General features: G+C 42.4%; 1 protein-coding gene across 1 annotated transcript in view; it reads left to right on the forward strand.

The window, feature by feature from the left end:
• FAS (Fas cell surface death receptor) overlaps nt 1-12811 on the forward strand; it is a 111643-nt gene extending 98832 nt beyond the window's left edge. Inside the window, exon 10 of the mRNA XM_073596364.1 lies at nt 3249-12811. Within this exon, the coding sequence (XP_073452465.1) occupies nt 3249-3517 (269 nt within the window). The 3' untranslated portion in view covers nt 3518-12811. The remainder of the gene's footprint in view (nt 1-3248) is intronic.
• The last annotated feature ends 1815 nt before the right edge of the window (nt 12812-14626 follow it).

The following is a 14626-nucleotide window of genomic DNA, read 5'->3' on the forward strand; positions in this document are numbered from 1 at the left end:
TTGCCAGTTCACCAAAACGCTACCAAAAAAACTGTTAGTGATCGCAGGGATCAGGCCTGACTCTGCGAACGCTGCAGTTATGCGTTTAGTGTTTTGTAAGTGACAGTGATCGATCAATACTGCACTTGGGTGGGCTGGGCTGGGCCGGGCGGAGGGGCAAAACGCAGGTGCTAGCAGGTATCTGGGCTGATCCTACTAACACTGCGTTTTTGGGAACCCTAAACTGCTGGGGACGCTAGTATAGATCTGATCAGATCAGATATTGATCCGATCAGATACTATACCACTAAGGGAGGTGTACGGTGCGTGCGTGGGTGTTAGCGGTACTGGCGCTAACCTGACGCTGCCTGGGGCTGGTGCTTGCCAGTTCACCAAAATGCTACCAAAAAAACTGTTAGCGATCGCAGGGATCAGGCCTGACTCTGCGAACGCTGCAGTTATGCGTTTAGTGTTTTGTAAGTGACAGTGATCGATCGATACTGCACTTGGGTGGGCTGGGCTGGGCCGGGCGGAGGGGCAAAACGCAGGTGCTAGCAGGTATCTGGGCTGATCCCGCTAACACTGCGTTTTTGGGAACCCTAAACTACTGGGGACGCCAGTATAGATCTGATCGGATCAGATATTGATCCGTACAGATACTATACCACTAAGGGAGGCGTATGCTGTGTGTGTGGGTGTTAGCGGTATTGGCGCTAATCTGACGCTGCCTGGGGCGACGCATATCACCGCCGGGCGATCTGGGGGCTAAACCTTTATTCGGTAATAAACGGCGGGTGCCCTGACACTATAAAAAATAAACGAACTAACCAGCGTCACCCGTAACAGTTATACGGTGATCAGTGGTGAAAGGGTTAACTAGGGGGCAATCAAGGGGTTAAAACATTTATTAGGTAGTATATGGGGGTCCCTGTCGCTATAAAACGCTGACGGCGAACCTAAATATTTACCTCCCTAACTAGCGTCACCAGTGACACTAATACAGCGATCAGAAAAATGATCGCTTAGTGACACTGGCGACAGGGGGTGATCAAGGGGTTAAAACTTTATTAGGGGGGGTTGGGGGGTATCCTAGACCTAAAGGGGGCTAATACTAACTGCCCTAACACAGTAACTGTCACAAACTGACACCAATCAGTAATCGGAAAAAATAAATAAATAAAAAAACTGCTTGGTGTCAGTGTGATGGGGGGGGGGATTAGGGGGTGATCGGGGGGGGGGATCGGGGGTAAAGGGGGGTGTTTTGTGTGCCTGGCATGTTCTACTGTGTGTGTGTGTAGTGTTTTCACTCACAGTGCAGTCTTCTCTCCTCGGCGCCGGAACGGAAAATACCGAGCCGAGGAGAGATTACATCATTTCCTTTGCTGCTGTTTAGCATACAGCAGCAAAGGAATGATTTTAATGACCGGCGGCGATCGCGAGGGGGGGCCACGAACAGATGGTCTCCCCCTCATCTCTGATCGCCGCTGGTCAGAAGCGGACCGCCTCGGGCACCGGGGGGGGGTGTCCGATCGGACCCCCCGCCCGCGGGAGACAGATCACGTATATGTACGTGATTCTGCCTGCCCGTGCCACCTTGCCGACGTAAATCGGGGTGAGGCAGTCCTTAAGTGGTTAAAGAGGAAGTAAACCCTGATGGGTTTTACTTCCTCTTTGTTTCCCTGCAAAGGTAAAGCATAATAGCCCATTATGTGTCACTTGCCTGACACAGGAGCCTGCGATGTCACCGCTGTCCCCTCTTCCACAAAGCGTACATCTTCCTTCCGGGTATCGCGGCTCCGGCGGTGTGATTGGCCGGAACCGCGATGACGTCATTTCCGTGCATGTGCGCGGGAGCCGCCACTAATGGCACGATCGCCGATAGAAACGGCACGCTCAGTACGCTTGGGCGCCGTTGTCTACGGCGCATGCACCGTAGACATCGGTGCCTGTCTTTTGCAAATATCTCCTAAATTGTGTAGGTTTAGGAGATATTTCTTGCACCTACAGGTAAGCCTTAATCTAGGCTTACCTGTAGGTAAAAGTGGTCTGTAAGGGTTTACAACCATTTTAATATTGTATGATAAACCTTACAAGTATGAAGTAAAATCTGAAGACTGTCTAAAGTGTTTCCTGTCAGGGCAGTAAAGATGTGGAACTCTCTTCCACAATCAGTGGTGTCTGCAGGAAGTACTGATAGTTTTAATAGACTCTTGGACGTGCATCTTAGCAAACACAATATACAGGGATATGGGAAATGATTATCTACACAAACACACACCCACACAGGTTGAACTGGATGGTCTATTGTCTTTATTCAACCTTACCAAATATGTAACTATATGTAACCCATAAAAAACCTGGGAGATGCATCTTTTTAGTGTATCAATATTGTTACACATTTACTAAAACTGAAGAGTCCAAAATCTGGTGTAGCTGTGCATAGACACCAATCAGCTTCCAGGTTTCTTTGTCAAAGCTTAGTTGAACAAGCTGAAATTAAAAGCTGATTGGCTACCATGTACAGCTGCATCAGATTTTGCACTCTCCAGTTTTAGTAAATCAACCCCAGTGTATTAATGAAAGAAGATGTAAAAGATGTTAAACTCTTCATTCACCTTTTGTCAAAGCTCATACAATACATCTGGTTCTCCCCAATGAAACCCACTTGAGTGGGCATTACCAAAGTGGGGATGCAGGGCATAAAAGGTATGTCCTTAGTATTCAGTTCTATGGGACCTGTTTTGTTCATCCAAGATCCCTAACTGGTTTTCTGTCAGTTTCTTATGTGTCTATAATGTACATATTTGGAAAAACAAGTAGAAGATAGTGAGCCCAATTTTCAATTCCTGTTCAGGTAATTCTATAAATAAATTATTTTTGAATTCAGTAATGTTATTTACTAAAAATTTTATTTGGAATATCATAATTTTCAAATAAATGCTAATAATCCAGTAAAAAAAGTAAATTGATTTTAGCCGTGATTCCTTAAACTTAACAAAGCAATTTGAGACTAGGAATAAATGAAGTACAGAAATACCAGAATGTCGATTGTGTAAAGAATCGGCAAGATAAGCAGCCATTTGTGCACACATTTTGCCTAAATGTGGAATAGATGCATGCATTCCTACACCACCGATCATTTGTCCTGGCATTTACAATCATTATATGTGCCTTCTGTTTCATATCTATATGAATAAGAATGTAAACCTTTTTGCAAGTTGATGTTTGTACACACATTCACCTCCTACTATATTTTATTTTCATTTCAGACATTGACCTGGAAGGCCAGCTGTTTGAAATTTCTGGACTAATGGGACAGGAGTCAGTTCAAAAATTGGTGACAAAACATTTGACAGCAGTAGACCGAGAAGAAAGTAAAATGAATAATCCAAATAATGCTCGTGAAGAAAAATGTGAACTACTGAAAAGATGGTATAATGCCCATGGACGCCAAGGAGCATTTAAAATGCTTATAGAAAACTGTACAAAACTAGAAGCTGAAAAAATAATATATTCAGTTCAAAAAGAAGAGCTGTAAAGTGGTATAAAATCCAGAAAACATAATTTGAATATATCGGAGCTTGTCAATTCTTTGATGAGTTGAGTGCATTAGTATTTAAAAAAAAAAAAAAAAATTCTTGTACTTTCACCTGATGATCCGGCCAGTAAGTCTGTTATTTTTCAACTTCCTTTAACAGGAAGGCTGTCCAACAAAAGTGGCAGTTAGAGGGTTGAGACAAACCATTTAACACTGAGGGGTGCTTAAAATGATCAGCTTTTATTAGCTTATCTAAATCTTAATCCCAGAAGGAAAAAAAAATGTGGCTGTAACTGTTTAAAAAGTGTTAGGGGTAGCGGTGTTTGAATTTGTTAATCAACTCCATCTAGATATGCTAGTGCAGCTAACACTACTTTCTTCACAGACTAACAATACTGCTGTCCAGAGGCATCTCTGTTACTCCTCCGAAAGAGTGGGGACAACCCAAAACAAGAAGTGTGTTAATGGCCAGATCACCAGATGAAAATAAAGAGAGAAAAAAAAATGAAAATAAATGCACCCAATTGGTTAGCTGCAATATATATATATATATATATATATATATATGAAGAAAACTGTTCATTTGAACCAATTCATTTTTTAATACTTGAATACTGCATTTGTGGCTTTGGTCTTTTAATTAAAGGCCAAGTCCAGGTTTGGAACAAAGCTTAAGCCTCAGGTACACATGTTAGTAATTTCCGCAGACAAAACCTCGGACTTTTGTCCGAAGGCGTGTGCCTGGATTTTGTCTTGCATACAAATTGCAAGGAATTGACGGCCAACAAACACGAACGTAGTGACGTACTACGTGGTTTTTCAGCTCTTTGAGCAAAGCAGCTTCATTATTATCCCATTAAAGAAGAAGAGAATTGTGCGCTGCATTTCAAGATTTTATAATTTGCCACGTCATGAATGTTAATTCTCCATTACAAACGCTAGTTTACAAGATCGACCCCTTCTGGCTCGTCCTTGCTTCCGATCATGTGTGTTTGTACTTTGGACTTTTGTCCGACGGACTTGTGTACACATGCTCGGAAAATCCGACAGCAGACATTTGTCCGCGGAAAATTTTAAAACCTGCCATCCAACACTTGTCCGCGGAAAATCCGACAACAATTGTCTGATGGAGCGTGCAAACGGTCGGATTTTCCGCCAACAGTCTGTCATCACACATTTCCTGTTGGAAGATCCGATTGCGGCTTTACTTCCCATTCCTCCATCACCAAAACCTTGGGTCCCACTTTTTTTTTCATACTACACATGCCTTTTTCTCCAGCTGTCTTCTGTTTGGTCACATGACATGTGGGATCTCCTTGCTCCTCTGCTTCCCTCTGGTGGTGGTTGGTGGTCCTTGCTCCTGTACTGAATGGTGCTTATGTAATTGCCAATTTAGTAAAGCAGTACTGTGAGCCCAGGCAGCATGATGGCACCCCCTTCCCCCTTGGAATTCGCTGCACCTCCAATCTTCTATAAAAGTTGTGCTAGTGCCTTCATGATAAGTCTGCAGCAGGTGTAATCCTGATTGCTCACCTAGAGCGCCGTTGCCTTTGTCTTAAGTCTACACAAAGCTTGAGGTCAAATGTTAGGCATCCTCTGCAAAATTATTTCCATCTTACTTTACAGCCTGGGCTTGTATAAAAGTATGCTAGACCACAGGTTTTCTTAATACAATACTTAAAGGGTCTATATATAAAACATTTGCTGTATGAATGTTCGCTGTAATTTTTCTAATATGTTTATTTCTTGGGATTGTCTTCACCATCTAGTGGCAATATTGTTCAGATTGAAGTATTTCAGGAAAAATACTACATTATTGCCACAAGATGACTCTGGTGATCCTAGGATATAAAGATATTAAGCAAATTACGGTAATGATTTGAGGTGGAGATTTTTTTTTAAACATAGAGCCCATAGTCTGTTCTCATTCAAGTGAACGAGGACACCTCCACTTAACCAATTAGTTTGAGCAAAGGCATTGATAAGGCCTACCTCTGTATCTACAGAACAGAAGTAGGTAACGCTTTAAATTGCATATACTTTTCCTGAAGGGATTTTTTTCTGTTTTATATCCAGTTAGGTGATTTTTGGAGGTGATGCGTTTTTACTATTTGAGCTAGATCAGAATTTTAGAGATCTTTACCAGGATAGAGTTACGGTACATTTTTTCCAAGTACTCGAGTATATTTTTGTACATATTTTGTACATAGGTATTTTTGTACATAAAAAACTTGTTTAAGTAAAGCTTTACATATACAGTATGTAGCACCCTCTACCTTAGGTAGGTAGGTGCTAGTTCGGGTTTTTGTGTAAGCTGCCAGTGCAGGTAAATTTAAGCAGGCCTATACTGTGAGCAAGGCCTGTTTGTTTTGATCTGGTGGGGAGTGGTTTAGTATAGCAGTAGGTGACTTACATGTGCTTCAGCTCTTGGGCGCCTCCTCTGTTTCAAGGGAGAAGGTTCTGGAAAAGGGGCAGGGCAGAGAGCTGGAGTGACATGGGGTGCATGTGAGGAGCTCTGACCAATCCCCAACTAGGATTGGCAGGGGGCAGGCCTCCTACATATACCTATGGTCAGCCTCCTGGAGGAGGAGTTGTCGGCTGGGTGAACTGGATGATGGAGTGTTAGACTGTTGTGTTTGAGGGAACCCCTTTTCTGGGGGGGGGTGTAACCCAGGCAGGGAGCTCAAGAGCTGGGCGGGAGCCTCTCCTTACACGGTCATGGAGAGTTGTCCTGGAACAGGAGCTGGAGGAGACAGTTGGTCAGCATGTCCGGAGTAAAGTCATTCAGGAAGGATCCAGGACAGGTGTCAGTGAGTGGAAAACTCTGGAAGAGACATGCCACGGGAGCTGGATGTAGAGCCAGAGGGAGAGACTGTGGGAGTTTTGTGTCAAGTCGCTGCAGCCAGGAGGGCAGGCAGGACTTGCTGGGACCTGTAGTCCATCTAAATTTATTCTTAAGTGAATCGGTTGCTACCACAAAGGGATACTGTAGGCCCCAGCCTACAAAGGGCTATCAAGTAAAAACAATGGGACTTATTCAGAGTGAGGCCTAGTCATGTGCTGATGGTGTGACAGGAGTACTAAAGTTGGATGGTGAAGTAGTGTGTTGGAGGAAGTGTGCTGAGGTAAAAGACTGTCAAGTTTAGAGTCAGCCATCTTGTTCTGCTGAGAAGTGTGATGCAGATACTTTTATTCTACAAAGTACTAATTCATCCTATGGGCATCCCATGTCCCTTTTCCCCAATCCCCTAATAAAAACAAGCAAGAGACTGTTCATTGACTGAGAAGTGTGTCTAATGGATGTCTGGCAGCAGGGTGAAATGTGTGGATGCTGTAACATGTAGCAACCCCGCGGGATCATCGCTACAAGTATATGAACACTGGGAACTGTATTTTAGATATACATGGTATACACATTACATACATTTACTTTTTTCTAGGGATGAGCTTTGAGTCTGGGCTGAACATCCTCCAGCCAAGGCTCCAGCCGAGCTTATTTGCTGTTGGGTGACTGTTAGTATTGCGGGTTGTGGTGGTGGATCATTGTGATTTTTTTCTGGATCTACATCGCTGGACAACCCGATTGATGATGGATTCACATCAGAGGACATTATTTATTTACATTTTTTAAGTAAAGTCATTTTTTCTCAATGTGGGTGTTTTTGTTTACTGTTTTGCTTTTTTAATGAGCAATATTCGCAAAAAAGTGGTAGCTTCCCAATGTTTAGGATATGTGGCCTGGTATGGTTCAGAGATGGGGGGGTGCATGCTCACTGCCCTACCTTTCCTGGCCACCCAGGCTATATGCCTAGATAAAGGTCTGCTATGCCCTTCTAGAGTTTACACGATTTTATGTTTAGTTTTATTTTCTTATGGGGAAAGTACACATTTTGTATAAACATTGTTTATTGTTCCGTCTATTAAAAAAAGGTCTCAGTAAGGCTTCATAAAGGAACCTCATGCAGGCATGCAGCCTGGGTGGCCAGGAAAGAGATGGTTTAGCAAGCGTGCACACATACACATATACACTTTTTATAAGAAATTAGCATTGACATAAACATCACATTAAAGCGCAGTTCCACATAAAAAAAATAAAATAAAAGTCAGCAGCTACAAATACTGCAGCTGGTGACTTTTAATAATCGGACACTCACCTGTCTCAGGGTCCAGCGATGCGGGGGGGGAATGAAGCCCCGCTCGTCTCCCCCTCCGCTCGGAGGCGCCGGCATTGTAACTGTGGGCGCCTGGCTGTTGCTTCACAGCCGGGCACCCACTGCGCGGCGCGTGCCGTGACTGGCCGCGCAATCATCTGGGACCTGTGATGTGTCCCAGATGATTGTCTAGAGGGAGAGGGAGAGGTGATCTTCCTTCCGGCGCCGAGGGTGCACCAGACGGAAGTGGGAGCTGGAACCCTCTGAAAAGAGGGTATCCGCTCCCCCCCCCCAAAAAAAATGACATGCCAAATGTGGCATGTCAGGGGGTTACCTTCTCTTAAAGCGGAAGTTCAGTTATTGGGTGGAACTCCGCTTTAATAATCCCTGCAATGTTTGTAATATGACGATTTCTATCTTTTGCCTTTTTCAGGGCAAATGTAACATGTCCTAATATTTATTCCTAAGGCCCTGTTCACATTGGCATTAAAAGCGAATGTTTGAGGTGCATTTTAATGCTCCTCAAACTCCTAGTAAAGCAGTTTTCAATCAATAATATGGACACACAGAACACATTACCATAACATATAGCATTTGTGCCTCTGTACTGCACTTCAAAAATTAAGCTACATGTCGAGTTTGGATGAGTTGAAGCATGTTAACTCCTATTTAAATCCATTGTAATGTGCCACAAGCACCTGTAGTGCTTACAGCGCATCCATGGCACATTCATGATGTGTTTGCAGTGCATCTGACAAGCGTTTAATAAATATCAGTGATGTGGAAAAATAACACTTCCCCCTTAGTAAAAAAAAAACCTTGCAGGGTGTCTTTTTTTTTAATGTGCCTTAAAGGCGTCAATACTATAGGTGCGTTGGTTCGTGTTAGTGTCAGCGAATTTTTTTGCAACTGTGAACTTGATCAGACTTGTCCCGACACGCCCCCCTTCACAGCATTTTACTTGGAAGATTAGTGTTCTGCTGTTTCTCCAACCCAGCTTTTATGCAGCTGAGGACTCAGGGAGTGCAATCCCATATAACAAAAAAGGAAAAAAGTTAATTTATATATTATTTTAAATGTTTACAGAAATGTTTTGCCTTTCATTTCTATCTTAAACTGAATGGGTTGTTTTACAAGGTGATCGTTTACAATCACTTTAACCACTTAGTGACCACCCTATAGCAGTTTTACTGCTACAGGGCAGCAGCTGTGCGCAGGATCATGTATAGTATATGTGTCTCCATGTGAGGAGGTAACTACGAGCTTGGCTGTTTATCCCTGATTTTGGATACAAGAATTTGCGTTTGTAAGGACACTTACTTTAAACCAAGGACTGGTCAGACTACGGACACACAAAAGGATATCCTCTAGTCCTTCTTCCTTCCATTTGAACCTCATTTGCATGTCCATTGTGAACCAGCTGCCAACCAATACCATTTAAAAGTCGGTCTGGATTCCTGATGGCCTTCTACTGCATACGGTGTTTATCACCATAAGCCTGTTTGACATAAGAGGTATAAGCCCCTTTAAGTCTATTATTTCCAGGAAGCCTTCATACAATTGGTAGCGGTTCTTCTTACAAGTCTCTTTTCACAAGATTCTCTTTGCACTATGTTTCCAATTGATGTCATCTGTTCCATTGATGATTTTGAGATGTCAATTTACTATCAACATTTACTGATGCCAGAACTTTTTTGAATTATTGTACACTATATATCAACTTTCACTTGGTGGACATTATTTATATGTTTATATTTACGCTGTGGTATATTTGGTCACAATTTATACTGTCATTCTTTCTATATATAAGCCCTCCAAAAGTAAATAAATAGACTCATACTTTTAAAAAAGTTGTTCAGTAAAAAAAATTAACAAAAAGTAAAATAAGAAATGCCCTTCAATGTAAAAAGCAAATCATGTCATCCAGCAATGCAGATCCATGTCAATAATGATGACACTTTACCCCACGATATTTGTTAATGACATTACCCAGGATCCCCAGCCGGTGTTTCAAAGCAAAAGCTGGCATGAATCTGCCATTTAGCATTGCCATTTACAACTAAGTGACAGATCCCCTGGTTTGTTTACGTACAGAAGCCAGTCTGGGATTTGCAATTAAGTAGTGGTATTGCCACAATGCCATTTTTAAAGGAGAACATACCACTGCTGCAAACCTTCACATGCAGGCTTAAAGGGGTTGTAAACCTTCGTGTTTTTTCACCTTAATGCATCATATGCATTAAGGTGGACAAACACCTGGCAGTGCCCACCCCCCCCCCCCCAGCCCCACTATTTTACTTACCTGAGCCCTGGAATTCGATCCAGCGGGGATGCGCTGTCTCTCTGCCCGGGGGGTTCTCGGCATCCAAATAAAAGAACTCGCTGCTCCAGGTGAGACAGGAAGCCTAATGATATCACGGGTGCCCGCCTCGGCTCACCTCCGCATAGATCAACATTGAAGAAATGGCTGCACTCCATCAAAATTCTTGTTTAATAAACGAACATCCCAAGTGTTACAAACAGTTCAAATGGTAGATGCGTTTCACATACTAACAGGTGCGCTTATTCATTCCCTGTTTGTAACACTTGGGATGTTCGTTTATTAAACAAGAATTTTGATGGATCTTGGAGTGCGTTCGGGGTTCTCGGCTTTTGATTGGATAAATTGATAGCAGTGATATCAAATCCAATGACGCAGGCGCTGGGGGGCAGGGCCAAATCATACATTCGGCGGCTATGGACGCCGAATGCTGGACTCGGGAGCACGCCCGCAAGGTAACCCCCTTGGGAGAGCACTTCTCCTAGGGGGTTATCTGATGTTAGGAGGAGCCGTGAGAGCCGCCGGGTGACCCCAGAAGACGAGGTTCGGGGCCACTCTGTGCAAAACGAGCTGCACAGTGGAGGTAAGTATGATATGTTTGTTAATAAGAAAACAAAACAAAAACGAACCCTTATGCCTTGTACACACAGGCGGACTTTTCGGCATCAAAGGTCCGATGGTCTTTCCGACGGACTTCCGATGGACTTTCGAACGAACGGACTTGCCTACACACGATCACACCAAAGTCTGACGGATTCGTACGTGATGACGTACACTGGACTAAAATAAGGAAGTTGATAGCCAGTAGCCAATAGCTGCCCTAGCGTTGTTTTTTGTCCGTCGGATTAGCATACAGACAAATGGATTTTTCGACCGGACTCGAGTCCATCGGAAAGATTTGAAACATGTTCCGTCTGATTTTCGACCGAAAAAGTCCGCTGCAGGTCCGATGAAGCCCACACACGGTCGGATTGTTCGACGGATTCGTCCCATCGGACCAGTCCGGTCGAAAAGTCCGCCGTGTGTACACGGCATTACAATCACTTTAAGGCATCCCCAAAGCATGGTGTTTAAATTATATTTTTTTATGTTGCCCTTTAAGCCACATTTAAAGGTCCTCTCCCTGCTAAACAATATTGTTTACAATTTTTTTTTCAGTGGTACATGTTATCTGAGGCATATTCATTTTTAAACAAATGTTTGCAAATTAGCTGTGAATAAAGCCAGAAATAACAAGATTCACCACCCATGGACTTCAATGGAGTTTGCAGTTTGGGTTTACAGACTTCCCGCTGGGTTTGGCGAACATCCAGCAAACTGAGGTTTGCTTGGTTCGCTCATCCCTACTTTTTTCCTATCCCAGTGCATGTCTATAGATATAGATATACTGATCTGGGGTCCTACTCTGCAGTTTAATGTCTCACAGGAGTGAGATGCATAAATTGTGAGAACTTTTCATGTTTTATTTTTAGTATTTTTTTTTTTATATCTGTCAATGTATTTCTACTCAATAGCATTTAATTTTTGTGCACAGGGTTTGCTCATATAAACCTGGGACACTTTATGTGCAATTTTTTTCCTCATGGTATTTTATTTTGTATATTGTATCCTAATTATATGTGTTATTGTTTTGTTAGTACTTGCACACAATCAGTTTTAGTTTTTAACTCCATAAAGGTGTAAAGTACTTTTTTATATCTGTAAATTGATCTGTTCAAGAAACTGAAGCAAGAATGCTACCATCTTTGATGTTTTGGTATGGATACTCTGGGGTAACTCCCAAAAGTGTTTATGGAAAATAAAATTTTCAATGCTTTCTTGGATAGGGAGGTCACTGAGCATACAAAGATGCAGTGAGGGTTCTTTATCATACTTCATGTTGATGTAGTGGGGGGACATCAAGTTCTACATTTCTTATGACTTTCACAGCCTGAGTTGAGTTATCCAGAAATGGTTTGAAAAAGGGGTTAATGGGTTTTGCAGTACATCTTCCATTTTAGAAGCAAATAATCCTGATGAACAAAAAAACTGTCTGATTAATATTTATTAATAAGGCAGTGCCTTTTTCAAGACAGTGACATCCCAGTAAATGTTTTTTTTTTCAATAGATCTTGAAGGGGACAGTACTTAAGCTTGCCATAAATTATTCAGTTTTTTTGTTTTTTTAACAGCCGGAGGGCTGATCAAAAACGACTGAATGAATTGCCCGATCCACAAATTTGAGGTGTGCTATTGTATTCTTGACAGCAGGACTCCTTCACTGCCAAAATACACCGATCAGCACTGCAACCGATTGGCTGCATGTGCTGATAAAGCACAAATTTTCCAGCAGTCCCATTCGGGAGGAGTCAATAATTAAACTGACTCCTCTCGAACCAGAATGACCATGGATGGATTGAAAGTCAGCTGGTCCCTGCTAAACCTGCTGAATTTTGATCCATCTATGGCCAGATGAAATGTGCCTCTCTACTGATAGTCCTGGAGGTGACATATGCTTTGTTGGTTGTACATATATTTAGGGCGTATTCTGTTTGACAGTTCTCCTTTTGTTACATTTAGATGATAGAAACAATTGTTTAATAGTATCTAAAAAATATTCTCTATCCTACCTTTTTTATCATCAATTCAATACTCCTCTACCATTAAGATGGTAGAGGAGAAATAGTTGAAGCTACTGTGTTATATGTCTATGACCAGCATTAGGTTTAGTCCTTCTGTGTGAATGCTTATGTTGAATTTATATTATGGCACTGCTAAAAATTGTTCTTACTTACGTATATAAATTCTTATATAAAATGACTCAAATAAAATGCATTAAACAAATGGAAAAGTGTCATGAATAAACCAAGGAACATGTTCTGGATCAAGTTCTGTATGTTTGTCGTAAAATGCCACAACTGTCAACTGCTGCCACATGGAAAAAGATCCTGCAAAAAAAGTTGGCAATTACAAATTCAAATAAATTAGTCCCTCCCTCATAAGAGCATTATGTTTCAGGAGGGGGAGCCACATGCTTGTCCCCCAAAAGACTCATGGCTGGTCTTTGATCTGCTCTGTGTTCTGAGTCTGGCCTTTACTTATTTGAAAGTGACACTGATGATCTCCAATCTGTTAACTTTTATAGATGAGGAAATGGCCCGCCAACAGGAGTCACCACCACCACATGGAATCCTGAAAGCTCCAGCCATGGACAGAGGCCAGAACACCAGAAATGTAAAAGGCAGAGGAGGTGGAAAATTGCCCACAAAAGAACCAAACAACACAATTATGAGGAGCCAGAAACACAAATAGAATGTACTGAGGGGGAGACTGGGTCCCAAAGTGACAATATGGATACAATAGAGATAATTAATCTCTCTGATTTTGATTCACAAGACAGTCATATACAATTAATATGTTGTGGTCTGTCTCACCTTCTAACCATATGAACCACTTTGAGTTTTTTAAGGACCTTAATCTCTTCCTCGGGAAGATCTATTACAGACTTGTACATACAACAACATCACATGAATGCAACAGTCAGGAGCCCCTTGGGGACACCAGGGAACAGCAACCCTTGGGTGACCTTGTCTCTGATGGAAGAATCCTCCTCAGACACAGACAAGGAGGACTTTTCTCGTGATCCATGGAAGAGACAAGCGAATCTTAACATTAAGTCTACCAAGATGCCACGCTTACTTGCGATTTTTCTTGACTTAGTCCAGGAGGACCTTAATGGGATCAAATGGGACAAAATTACCAATGACAATCTTTTACCAGATGAACGAGCAGCACTTAAAAAACTAAGGGAGGCCCCTAACCTAGTTATTAAATCTAGTGATAAGGGGGGGAATGTCGTACCGCTATTGGAGCAGGACTACGAAGCCGAAATAATGAGACAACTAGGCGACCACCTAACTTATTCTAAACTTCCATCCAATCCCTTTCCTGGGATAATTAGCTCACTTAACTTTAAACTTTAACTCACTTATGAAGCTCAACTACTAACCAAAAAAGAATGAGATTTCCTTATGGTTAAAGATTTCAATATTCCCACTATGTATGTGATCCCCAAGGTCCATAAAAGTTTATCTAAACCACCTGGAAGGCCAATAATCTCTGCCAATGGAGGTCCACTGGAACAGATTGGTCAGTTCCTTGATGCCCTGATCGGTGGGATGGTTAAGGAGTTGCCATTCTTCGTTCAGGATACAAGGAATGTCCTTGAAAAGATTGCGGGGGTGGAGGTGCCAGAGGGCTCAATGCTGGCTAGCATCGATATTGAGTCCCTCTACACCTCTATCCCCCATGAATATGGAATCTCTGCTGTAGCCCATTTCCTAGACGAAAAATATCCCACCATGGGCTCCCAAAATGAGTTCATCTTAGACCTACTCGACTTTGCTCTCACCCACAATTGTTTTCAATTTGCAGGGATGTACTAGCATCAACTTAGAGGTACCTCCATGGGGGCACCTTGGGCACCTACCTATGCCTGCCTTCATCTTGGCAGGTGAGAGCAAAGTGAGGTCTATGTGTCATCGCTGTATTTACGTCATGTACAGCTCTGGATAAGATACATCAACGATGTTCTGTTAATCTGGGGTGGGACCAAAGAAGAACTGCATCAGTTAATTTCAGAACTTAATGTAAATGCCA

The sequence above is a fragment of the Aquarana catesbeiana genome, linkage group LG08 (assembly GCF_042186555.1).
Source record: "Aquarana catesbeiana isolate 2022-GZ linkage group LG08, ASM4218655v1, whole genome shotgun sequence".
Taxonomy (NCBI): domain Eukaryota; kingdom Metazoa; phylum Chordata; class Amphibia; order Anura; family Ranidae; genus Aquarana; species Aquarana catesbeiana.